General features: G+C 35.2%; 1 protein-coding gene across 5 annotated transcripts in view; it reads right to left on the reverse strand.

The window, feature by feature from the left end:
* LOC128021110 (neurotrimin) overlaps positions 1-13,334 on the reverse strand; it is a 309,825-nt gene that overhangs the window by 91,085 nt on the left and 205,406 nt on the right. For 2 of the 5 annotated variants that reach the window (XM_052608052.1, XM_052608050.1), the window contains exon 1: positions 3,554-3,810. In XM_052608052.1, coding sequence (XP_052464012.1) covers positions 3,554-3,732 — 179 coding nt within the window. In that variant the 5' untranslated portion in view covers positions 3,733-3,810. Of the gene's footprint in view, positions 1-3,553; positions 3,813-13,334 lie in introns of those variants that run through there. The other 3 variants (XM_052608049.1, XM_052608048.1, XM_052608051.1) reach the window with 3 other exon arrangements.

Here is a 13,334-nt window from a genome sequence, read left to right on the forward strand (position 1 = left end):
TCCCAACCAACAGACTCTAAAACTACACACCAAGTCCAGGATTAATTAAGTCTAATAGTTAAATATACACCACTCATCTTACTCCACAATCAGAGTTCTTGATGTAGGCTGGACGCATCTACTCAACTTTAAAATAGCAAGGTTGGCAACTGTGTCCAGAGAGGAAAGCAGTGTGTTGAAATGGATTAAGTTCGACAAGTTTGGCTTGTGTTTTGATTGTTGGTTTACACCCTAGGTAGTTTTTATTTTCCTTTTTTTTCATATGATACAGTTAATTTATTTTTTTGCAACAAACAAAACAGGCATTTGTCAGGAAAGTTATTGTCACCCTAGTCCCTTTCCTAACAGATTTTCAAACATGGCAATCACAACACTCAAGGGAAAACAGGCTTTACTCACTGCACATCCGAAGCTAGGATTTAAAGTCTCACAGCAGCACTAGTGAATTCATGCTTCTATTATATTGCTCATTAACTTGCTTTCTTTTAATTGCTTAAACCATCCTAAAATCTAAATGAACTGTCATCTGTGACCTGTAGTTTACTCTCACAGCCACATTTTCTCATATGCACATTTGTTAATGAGTGGCTGTTTATTTTAATTGTTACTTGTGTCTTTTCTTTTTTGTACTTCTGTAGCTCATCAATTTCACCTTTTAAACCATAGCAGTCCTCCTCTTCATCTTCCAGCCAATAAACTGCCATATCCCATAATCCTCTCCAGACAGTTCGGCACTTCAACGCCCACTCACTGCCCTCAAACTCCCTCAATTCTTGTCACATAATTCTATAAGAGGGCTTTAATTTAGCCTTTGCCGTTGAGTACTTATGCAATGAATCTTATTTTTAATGTAATGCCCTTATGTTTTTGGCCTAACAGTAATCCGAACTGCCAGATTTAGTTTTCTGCTAATGTTCGGGAGATATGACTGAAAACATCACCTTGGGCGGTCAGGTATGATGACACCAATAACTGTAAACTGTGCAGCTGTCACAACGACTGGCAATGCATCTGTGAAACTGCTGCACCCATCATACAATCTGAATGGAGGTTTATAACATTGGCGGAATTTAAAATAAGCCAATATATTTGCGGACAGGTTTAACTTATAATTTAATAAAAATAAAAAAAACTGATCAGACATTACATTAAATAACCATGATGTGTTCCAAGCTCACTGTAAAATGAACTGCCATATTACTCAAATCAAGACAGTCGCATTTGGAACATTTAGGAAATGTTTAAGGAACGTTCAGGGAATGTTTAGGGCTGAGTGAATGAATCTACATTTTGAAGCTCACGGAGCGGATCATATTATGTTTTTTTTTGTGTCACAGATTGGATCGTTTTTCAGATCAGCAAGAAAAAAAAATTCTGTTTCCTTCAATTTTTTACTTAAAGCTTGGTACTAACTCGATACCACAGCAAAAACTATGACCTAACTAAGAAAGTTCATACATGATTAAAGACATGGGAATAGCCAGTAAAAAATAAGAACAAGGCATAAATAAATACAGTAGAACAAAGTTATAAATAAAATAAGGTCGGTAGTATTCAGGTGCAGAAATGTTGAAAAATGCATATTTCCAATTTTATCATATACCCCCTGACTGGCTTAATGTTTAATATTCTAAGCAAACAGCAGACACTGTTTATCAAATTCTCTATCCCTGCACAGAGGTTAAGCTTTATTAAAGTTGTGTAATCCTGTTAGTCATGAGAATATCCTGAAGGTTACTAGTTCATGTCCCTTCTTTAACAATCCAAAACATTAGTCACTAAAATAACTATGCTGTCTTTTTGTGTGCAACATAAGTGCCCAAACTTATACAGTAGACATGTTTTCCTGTCATTACTGGGATTTTCACTGATGTCTTTTTTTTTTATTCTTTACTAGTGATATGATCTATCCTCTAACCCTAAATCAAACCAAAACCCTCATACCAATTTCAAAACTAATTCCATTAAGACACTGTTTATTAAATTGCTTTCCTCACTGAAGTTGTTAGCTAGACCCCACAATGTAGCTGAATTCAGGTGTTGTTTTCCCTGTGGGGACATTTGTTCCCCCCAATATAGGCAAAACCTGACATATATACACACTTTTCTTTAGCTATATATATTGTTTCCAATTGAGGACATGCCCAAAGGGAGGTTTTGTCACATTTACCTCACTTTGGATGACAATTTTATTCCCAAACTGTAGCTAAGAACAAACACAGAACCCAATAAGCTACTTAATAAAAGTGAAACACATACAAACTGCTTAAAATAATTATTTACATAGCAAGTAACTCCTTTATAAGTTTCCTTTAGAAAATAAAGTGCTTGGGAACTACTGGGCCACGAAGAAAGTATTGCACTACATTTGAAAACAGAACAAAACGGCTAATATCTTCACTGATACATTTTTTTGTTGTCAAATAAACGCTATGGAAAAACAAATGTAATTTCTACATTAAATAATTTAGTTCAGGCAAAAAAAAAAAAAAAAGAGTAAATTATATTAGTACTCAACTTAAGCTTGTAGAAATTAAAGTTTCAACGTATAAGTTTATTTACTTGGATTTTTTTTTTTTTTTAAGTTTACAACGATTCTTTAAGTAAATATCAAAGTTATAATCCAGTTGTTCCCAATATGCAATGGGGCATGAATAATTGGATATTTTTCACTGTTTCCAGTTCTTTTAAAACTGTATTATGGTTGCTTTTGTTGTCCGTGTAGTAACTTGCTGTTTTGTGACATCTGGAGTTTATTCTCCATTCAAAATCACCCATTCATACTCAAACACTATCCATAATGTATTGTGTACCAAGTATTGAGGTCTCTGTGTTCATTTGGGTACTACTGAGTAGGCATATTATCTTAAAAGGATACCAAGCCATCTACTTGGTTACTTACATGTTTGTAATAGCATGTTTTTTTAGTGCTATATTGTTTGAATAAAGTTTACAAAATGTACCAATTTGAATAAACTTCAAATAATTAAATAGAAATTACTCATTAAACTCTAATACTTAGTAAGTACTTTAAACATGTGTGAAAATATTTGCAAAACATCTTTTTTTTTGACTGCTTTTTAAAGATAACTTATTCTAATATTTTCAGCACTGTGCAACTGTCCACGTCACTATGTGATTAAACATTTGTTTCAGTCCATTTAATTTGCCACAAAAACAATTTTATCAGTCTTCATAACAGTTCTTATCAAGTTTCAACTTAACCTTCTTCATCAGTAAGTCGATTCAAAGTGGCTGAAAACGTCCAATGAACTGCAGTTTGAGAATTAGTGCAACACTTAAACTGATAGTTTCAATTATACTATGTTGAAATAGTTTACAGTCCAGGCACCAAAACTTATAATAAAGAATAAAAAGCACATTTAACTAATTTCGACTAAACTAAGCTATTTTACCCTATAACATAAACTGATAATCAGCTGACAAACGCCATGAACCGACATGCTTGACACTTGACAGTTCTGATGTTTTATTTTTTACGCAGGACACAGGAACATGACAGCATGATAAATGCACAACCATCACCGCCTACCTGAGGAAGAGGGTCTCTCCTTGTCTGATGGTGATATTGTCCATCTGTTTGTTATCGGATTGGGATTCTCCCTGACTGCGGACAGGCAGACCTGCGGGGAGAAGGAACAGCAGTCTGAGACTCATCACCACACACCTCCTCCAGGACGCCGCGCAGTATCCACACACAACCATCTTCATCTGTGGACTGGAAATCCGTTCACAGAAGTCCAAAAGAGAAACGCGTTAGTTAGCCATTACACTTCAGATCTGTTAATCCAGATTTCCTCCCCAGGTAGACAACCAAATCCCTCGCGGACAGAGCGCTTATCGATGACCGCGCCGTGCCGTCGCCATGGAAATGGGGGTAAAATTAAATAACCTATGAATGAAATGTGCACTTTAGACGTGCCCTCAATCGTTCTCGTTTATTAGGTCCTATTGACTTTAATATCCTAACTGAAAATTCACTTCTTTCGCTCACTGACCCGCTATCTCAAACTTCAAGAGCGAAGTCAAGATAGGGTGACCACCTGTCCCGCATTTTGCGGGACAGTCCCGAAATTTGAAGCTTTGTCCCGCGTCCCGCAAGTCATAAGCAGTGTCCCGCATTTTAATTTCGTCTTCGTCATTTTATTTAATCGTCCTTTAAATTACATTTCTACAATAAAAAAAAATGTTAATAAGAAAACACGTACTGAACATGCGCAGCGCAGCCGTTATTATTGGTTCTAGCGGCTAGCCAGAGCAGGAAAATAAACACCGAGAAAAAAAAAAACCCACTCCTGGTGAAAGTGAACTACAGCTACACCTGCCAGGAGTTCTAATGACACATAATGAATGAGAAGGCCCTACTCTAAGCTGCCAGATCAGACAAAAAATATAAATTCAAGATGCACTGAATCTGGTAAGAACGCATTTAATCTTTCTAGTCTTTCCTAATGGAATTTAAATGCTTATTTGGAAATGTGCTTTGTAGCGATTGGATTATTATTTTCACTTAATTATTTGGATTGAATACACACGTTCTGTTAACGTGCTGTTAACGTGCTATTTATGTTGATATTTATTTTACTGATATTACTATTAAATATTATTAGTGACGTTCACAGCGCCGGTCAGCACCGTCATTAACATTTTTATAAACCCTTTTAGCAATTTAAAACATGTTAACATCACTGCAAAAAGAGATATCTAATAAAAAAAATCAATATTTATTCACCTAGTATAATAATAGTAATTTCTCTGCCTCGTGTCCCGCATTGTCCCGCAAAATCAGGTCTGCTGACCTGCAACAGAGCAATAGCCAGGTGGTCACCCTAAGTCAAGAGCGATTTCTGAACCAGCCAAAACATCTCTCCAGCTGCGCGTGAATAGATATTGAGAGTGTTTGTGATTCCTCGGTGCAGTACAGTGAGTATAAACAGCCTTCCCAAAGAAAAGAAAAGAAAAGAAGAAAATAAAGTCTCCCTCCAGTGGGACAGATGCTCTGTTTTCTTTTAAAGCCTGCTGGGCTGTAGACCACGCACAAGTTGGAAAAACCGCGTGCTGTTGTCATAGTAGCAGCGACAGACGCGTCCTCGCGCCGGGCAGTAAAGCGCCAAAAACTGCGCGCGAATCAGCGACTATTGTGTGGAGTATAATGCGATGCGTGAGCAACATTGCAGCCTGTGCCATTCAACACGACTGTTCAAGGAGCACTCAAGAGAGAGAAAATTGAGCTTTGTTGCACAAAATCAAAAATCCAATAACCCATATTTCTGAGGATTGAAAGGAATGATGTCTAGACAGAGAGGATGACAGATTTATATTATATATATATATATATATATATATATATATATATATATATATATATATATATATATATATATATATATATATATATATATATATATATATATATATATATATATTGTATTAATATTATATACAAAAGCTCAGTCTATTCAAAACCACTACTTTTCAGAAAGGAAAAAAAACTGCATTTAAATAAAAATTTAAACACTGTGTTATCAAACTTTAAAGTCTGGCAGTGGATGATCCCATATAGTTTAGTGTGTGATGGTCAGTTTTTCTTCTTACAAAGTCAGTAAGTGTATGATGCCCAGTTTTAAAATCTGTTCAGATTTTAAAAGTTTTGTAGTGTATTCCAGCCTTTAGTTTTAGAATATAAAATGTTTTTTGAAAGTTGCCTCAATGCATCTGAATGAACATAATGCTTTTGCAAATATGAAATATCTAGTATTTCATAAGTGTTATCAGAGACACCACCTGCTTCCACTTTCTACCATCATCAGCCATAAGTAATCAATTCACTCTAGACAGCAGCACTTATTTCATAACAAGCTTCGCTTCCTGTTGAAGGACAAAAATGCCCAGAGCATTTTAAGAGGAGCAATTCAAGAAACACAACATATTCTCTAGCCTCTCAGACAGATGGACTATCTCTGCGAATCGCCACAGATCACTCTAGAGATCCACATTCAACGTGACAGTGGCCTAAACAACTGCATGCAGAGTAGCTGGTTTCTGAGCAGAAATGAGGGAGTCATACGGAAGACTCTTCTTTCATAAAAATTTCAAAATAAGTGGTGAGTGAAGCAGACCCTGTATAGAAGCCCATGAACACTGAGCATTTGTGGATGACTCATTTTTCTGCAGTGTTAAAGGTTGGGTCCATTTATTTAGCAAAAGCACTGAACATTCAGTTTATTTGCTATCTATCTATCTATCTATCTATCTATCTATCTATCTATCTATCTATCTATCTATCTATCTATCTATCTATCTATCTATCTATCTATCTATCTATCATCTTCCTTCTTACTTGCTGGCTGGATAAAAAAAAAAAAAAAAAATACTAATATAATTTAGGCATGTTTAGTATGTGTCTTACTCTGTGCTCCAGATGGTCTCCTCCTTCCTTTAAGATTTAAGTTTGCCCACCAGGGACCTGGGATAATGAGATCTCATTGCAGAACTTCAGAAAGATCATCAGTATATAACTTTATCTGTGGCATGTGTGCGAGATGTTAACATGCATCAACTGAGCCAAAGCTGTAATAGAAAATGTTAGCTTTGGTATTTGGATCATGATGGATTTAAATACATTATATTTTCAAGACTTTGCTTTTTGTTTTCTCTTGATGACGTGATCATGACATGACTCTTCCAAAACAATTATAATATGCTGATTTGGTTCTCAGCAAACACTATAAAGGTTGACAGGTTAAGGTTAACAATTGTGCTGCTTAATATTTTGTGGAAAATGTGAAATAATTTCCCAGGATCCTTTGATGAAGAGAAAGAATAGAAAGAAAAGAACAGCATTAATTCAAATATACTTTTTTTGTAACATTATAAATGTCTTATTGTCTGTCATGTTTACTATTTTTTGCATTCTTGCTGATTAAAATGTTTAATTTCAAACTTTCATAATGTATCATGAGATACCAATATATTTCACACCAATATAAAATATGTTTTATTAAATATGATTATCTACTAATTTTTTGTTATGTAGAATGTGTCATTCAAAGTGTGCCACTATAATTACCTGGAAGCCATCCCATAATGTATGTGGGATTTAAATAACATGTAATTGTAGAAAGACTTTTGATTTCTAGCGTATGACTCTTGAGTCATAAGCTTGAGTCTAACTTTGACCAGAACAGTACAATCAAACCTTGTTTATCAGTTGAAGTGGAAAGCTTCAACTCCTCCACCTCTGAGAAGGAGAAAAATAATTTTGCCACTATAAATTAAGACATCTGTATAAACTGAAGCTGTGAAACCTTCCTCACTAAGGCATCATAAGCTCTACTAAACTGTGCCCTGCTGGCAATGTTGACTTTAGTGCATTGGCACGCACTTCAATAACATTTGTGGGATGACAGCTCAATTCCCAGTTTGTGGGATCCCAGTTGATTTGGTGCAATGCTGCTGGCTGTGTAATATCGTGTCACTATGAGAACTCAGTTATATATCATAGAGGGCCTTTTGTGATTTTCAGTGTTTTGCTTTATCCTGCTAAACACAACCCACTTCAGCATTCAAAACACCTAGCTGATGAGTGCCTGGGTTAAGAGTACTGCTGAAAAACAATAATCAAGTTGAATGCTGCTTTGAGAGGGATAATATATGTCCTCATGTATCTGTGAAAACAGTGTTTATGGCTTAAGTGAGAGCTCCCAGTGGCTTGCGACCGGAATGTAACGGTAAACCGCCGTGTACACGTCCCCACACTCACTCTAGTGCACTAAATCACTCTCTTTCTTCATCTAACACATAGTGACACATTGGGATGAGTGATCATGCAGATCTCTATACACCGGAACTGAAGAATCTGAGCTAAGAGAGACGGGGACAGAGCTGGTAGCCCAGAGCAATTCGACTCTTTGGGGTAGAAGTGACCATTATTTTCCAACACAGAGATTGATGTCACATGAACTCCTCTTTGTCTTACACTAGTAATGGTTTTCTGTCTCTGCCTTACTGTTTAACAGTGGTTTCTTCTAAATTGTTCTATATTGGAGTGTCAGAGCAAAGCTGGAACACTTTTGTCTCTAAAGGTCTCTAAACCTCGAGAGGTTTTACATTTTACAGGTGTTTTATTTATGGTTTACTTCTATAAGAAGTTTTTTTATTTTTTATTTATTTTCACATATGCTACTACAATAGTAGGAACTATGATAGTATTATATATATATATTATGATATATTATTAGTAAACATGTCTGATATGCTAATTTTATGCTTAATATTTTGTGGAAACATCTTTTTTTTCACGATTCTTTGATGAATTGAAGGATCAAAAGAACATTTTCTTGATTTTTTTTATTTTTTATTTGTCTTTCTATCTATTAATTTAAAACAATTTAATGTGACCTTGCTTAATAAAATGTTTAATTTATTTTGAAAAAATCTCTCTGTCAATCAGTCAGTCTTTATGTTTGTCTGTCATCGAATATTTTTGGTTTGTAATGTCATTCCATGTATGTCACTATATAATTTAATATGCAGGATTTAATTAACATATAATTATAGAAATACTATCAGTTTCTTTCATTAAGATCAGATCCCCAGCTAAAATATCATCAGCATCGGAATGTGATCAACCAGCAAACGCAATAAAGTGATCAAATCAGGATGTTGTCATTACCTTCTTATCTATTCTCTTTTGTAACATGTCTGATTCTTCACATCTCAACCTCTAAAATCAGATTACTGACTAGCACAAAGCATCAAATATTGCTTTGACACAGATGCACATACAGTGTGCATGCATATACAATACCCTTGGCAAAAAAAATATAATAATACCAGCTACATAATAAAGGACACAATACACTGACCATGTCATAATTCTCTGGGGTTTTAATTCACAGCAGTCACACAACTATACTCTTTTACTATAGAAACACATCAATGCAGCACTGGCAGTTATATTTTATGATGGTGCTGTAAAAAATACAGCCATAACAAGGAATTAAAAGGGTATTTTCAAGGACAAGTACGTTTATTGTATGGATTGGAGAGTAAGACATAAGTGTTTACCTCACTAGCATATTTATTGTTTTTAGCCAAAGGAAAAGACTGCAGTACAGGTAAGTAGAGAGTGAGATAATTAGTGTAATAATATGGCTATTCAAAGAAAGCATTTGCAGCTCTCTGACTCTGGGATTGCGTTCATTAAAACAAATCCACCTGAAATGTTTTGAACTGGTTCATGCTCCAGTCAAATCCTGTTGTGAAACAGTGATAAGGGAATTGTGTGTATCGCTAGATCTTTAATAAAGTCTAAGAGGCAGGGGATAGTTTACTAGCGGCTATTATGAAAAATGAAATCAGATTAATGGGAATTATAAGCGCTGAGAAGCATTTATGTGATAATTTACTAACACTATGAAGAGGCGTGTATTAGAAAATAAAAAGAGCACCTTTCTTACTTCTGGCTGTATAGAAAAATAATAGTAATAAAAAAAAAATCTTAATCTCAGTTCATTTTGATTTCAACATTTACACATTTTAAAAAGTATTTTTACTTTCGCTTAAAAGTGGACAGGAGTAAAAAAAAAATGTTTGCCTTGCTCAGTGATAGTGGATGTGCTGCTATTGTACACTAGTGAAACTTTCAAAAGTAATTCATGTTTTCTACATCAAACTGGCTTTTGGCCACTTTCATCGTGGTCTTATGAAACAGAGCATTCCATTTGCATAACATTCCAAAAGGTGTATTGCAAACCGGTTGGCGGAGATGGGTTTCCAAAATACCTCAAAGCATCGGTTCTACTTGAAACAGAGGCTGTGAAAGAGTATTTGCTCTTGAAAGTCGTCTCTCAAGCACTGACGTTTTAGAGAGATAGCGCTCATTACACACAGTGTTGCAGCAATTACTCTTATCTTGTGTCAACACCTCTCACAAACAGAACCCCCTTGAAGAATTTTGCGAATCAAGACACTTCTCATTTTCCGTACACTGGTTTAAATTCAGTGACTAAATTACAGCGAATCACTCTAAATCTTGGAGCCATCTGGCTAGCCGCGCAAGCCATATTTAATTTATGAGCACAGATTAGCCAATCGCTCTTCATACATGTTTAACTGACAGGTTAAAATTGGTTACCTGGTTACCGAGGAGTCCCGTCATTTAAAGTCTGCAGAGGTGAGAGTGTTTTGAGGGGCCACTTCTGCATTTGACAAAATGTTATGTCACTCAATATGCATGAGATATTATACAATCAGAAAAGGAAATGCAGGTAAATATGAGTGCTACAGGAGTTTTCTTTAATAAAAACTGAAATCAAAATGACATTATTTACTCACTCTCCTGCATTTCCCCGTATGCTGTTATTTTTTTAACATGAAAAAAATAAATAAAAAGGAATTGCGAAGAATTTATATGCAACTACAACGATATATCAAACTTTGAAAAGGACAATACATAAATAAATAAATAAGATTATTAAATGTTCCATGTGCCTCAAGTGCTATTGTATATTTCAAGTGGTTATTCTGTTTTATTTTTCAAGTCCTTCCTCTTTATTCGACAGTTTTAACATATCCAATGTTTGTAGTAGGTAAAAAAATAAATAAAATAAAAACACCCCTGTGGAATCTTATTAGATTTTAAAATATATTTTAAAATGTAATTTATTCTGGAGATGTCCAGAGTCTTTAGTGTCATGTGATCCATCAAAAAATAATTTGAATATGCTGATTTGGTGCCCAATAATTTGGTGCTCAATAACTCAATTATTAGCAATGGTGAAAAAAGTTGTACAGCTTAATATGTGTTAATTTGAAATAGAAATGTAATAAAAAAATATATTTTAATGAATATCTTAAGTCTTTACTGTCACTTCACAAAAAATGACACATTTGTTTTGAGTTAACCTTGATAGGCCTGTCTTATCCTCTTGTTATAAAGCAAACACCAAATAATGCATGTATGCAAAATGACACTTAAAGACATAAAGAAGATCTCAAGTATATTAAATTACTGTGTAGACAACACCTCTCACTAATGCAAAACACGATGTGCTTCGTCACTCTCTCTCTAATCGCCATGGTGATCCTTCTCGGTGGGTAAGAGCATGCTAGACCGTAATGAGATGTTCCTATTGAATTCACAGCAGCTACTTAAATAGACATGTCATATTAGATATGCCTCCAGACAAATTAGCAACCCAACACATTTGTGATTTCTTAACAAATACAAGCCATAATTATGCCTTTACTTTACAATATGCATTCATTTGAGGCACATGCCATTCGATGACTTTAAAATGAACAGAATGTTTCGCTTTGTGATGAAAGTGAAACAAAGTGACACTTGGTAATACATTTTGGAGTATCACCTGAAGAGACTTACCCTAAAGCTGAATTTAGATGTACGGCTATAAATTGAAGCCCAAGGATCCAATTATGCTATGTCTAGCAACTGCTTGATTCGCTCAAAATGTCAACTCTTCCTTTGAAGAAATAAATAAGAGGAATTTACCATGAACACGACTATGTTTAAGCTCTGTATTTTGCCTAAAGGCCTCAGTCACTGTTGTACACAACAGCCACATTTTGAAAAGACTCTTTTAAAGGAACATTTAACACCAAAGTGAAATTTTGCTGAAAGTAGTCACCTTCAGGCCATCCAATATTTAGATGAGTTTGTTTCTTCATTAGATAGGATTTGGAGAGATTTAGCATTGCATCACTTGTTGACAAATAAATCCTCTGCAGTAAATGGGTGCCATCAGTAGGGATGCACAATATTGGATTTTGGCCGATATTCGATATGCCGATATTTTCAAAATAATTTTGGCCGATGCCGATGCCGATGCCGATACCGATATATATAAACATTTTCGCCTGATATATTTAAACTTTAATTTTACTGAAGAGAAATCCATGTATCTCTTCTGTACTGATTCTACCATAAATGTATTATTTTACAAATGTAGACAGACATTCACACCTGAAAAACAGGTCAATTATTTCACTTGGAGAATATCGGTTTGGCTCATCGGCAGAAATATTCATATCGGCCGATACAGATGATGGTCATTTTAAGCTTTTATCGGCCGATACCGATGTTGTGCCGATATTATCGTGCATCCCTAGCCGTCAGTCCAAACAGCTCATAAAAACATCACAATAATCCACAAGTAATCCACACAAATGCAGTACAGAAACAGATCAATCAAGATATTTTGTACCTTCGAAACATTCCTTCTAATTATAATGCTTTAAATATCTATAATATTGCCTTCTCCAGTGAAAAATGTGTCTTTTCTGAATCAGGAGAGAAATCTCCACGATCAAGCACCATTTACAAGCGAAACAGAACAAAACCATTCTTAACAAATATGTTGGTGGATTTTGATGCGAGGACAAACTTTTTCACTGGACGAAGTGTCATTGTGGATTTTGTCCAGAAGGGATGGTTAAATGGATTGGATTAGTTTTTTTTGTTTGTTTGTTTTATTTTTTATTTTTATTTTACAAACACACAGCTCATGTCACAAGGCGTAGATTGAAAAATGTAGATTATTTCTGATTTATTGTGCAGTTGTTCTCAGCTGTTTGAACTCTCATTCTGATGACACCGATTCACTGCAGAGGCTCTACATCTTGGATGGTCTGAGAGTAAACATTCAGCAAATTTTCATTTTTGGCTGAACTATTTCTTTAATGGGACTTTTTAAATCACGGCTGTTGCGTATTTGCGAGTTCTTTCAGCCAATAACATTGATTTTACCAATGTCTTCATGGGACATTCTTCTTACTGATTTTTCAAATGTATTCATCTTCTGTGGTGTGTTTGTGTGTGTGTGTTGGTGTACTATCCCTATAACAATTCTAAAGGCAGTCATCAAGCAAAAACTCACATTCCCTTATTCACAAAAACCATGGATATGTAAATACATTAACCGATTAGTCAACAATGATCCAATACAACATGTAATTAGCTCCAGAGCAGAATAGGCCCTTAAATATATATATAAAAAAGAAGAAAAAAAAACTTTGCTGATGTGTGGTCGGTGGGTTTGCACTGCCAAACCACCAGCATCATATGATGCACCACTGTCATCAAAGGCAAATAAGATTACAGGGGGAAATGGAGTTTACTCGCTCACTAAAAGATTTATTGATCCCCACAGGATCGAAAACAGGTCCAGGACTATGAAAGCCATCATCTGTGGGGTGAATTACCTGTGGCTGGAAACTACTTGTTTCGATAACCCACAATTCCCCTCACCCTCTTTGATTTACCTATGTACAACCTTACTTTCTCTCGCCCT

The sequence above is a fragment of the Carassius gibelio genome, chromosome A10 (assembly GCF_023724105.1).
Source record: "Carassius gibelio isolate Cgi1373 ecotype wild population from Czech Republic chromosome A10, carGib1.2-hapl.c, whole genome shotgun sequence".
NCBI lineage: Eukaryota > Metazoa > Chordata > Actinopteri > Cypriniformes > Cyprinidae > Carassius > Carassius gibelio.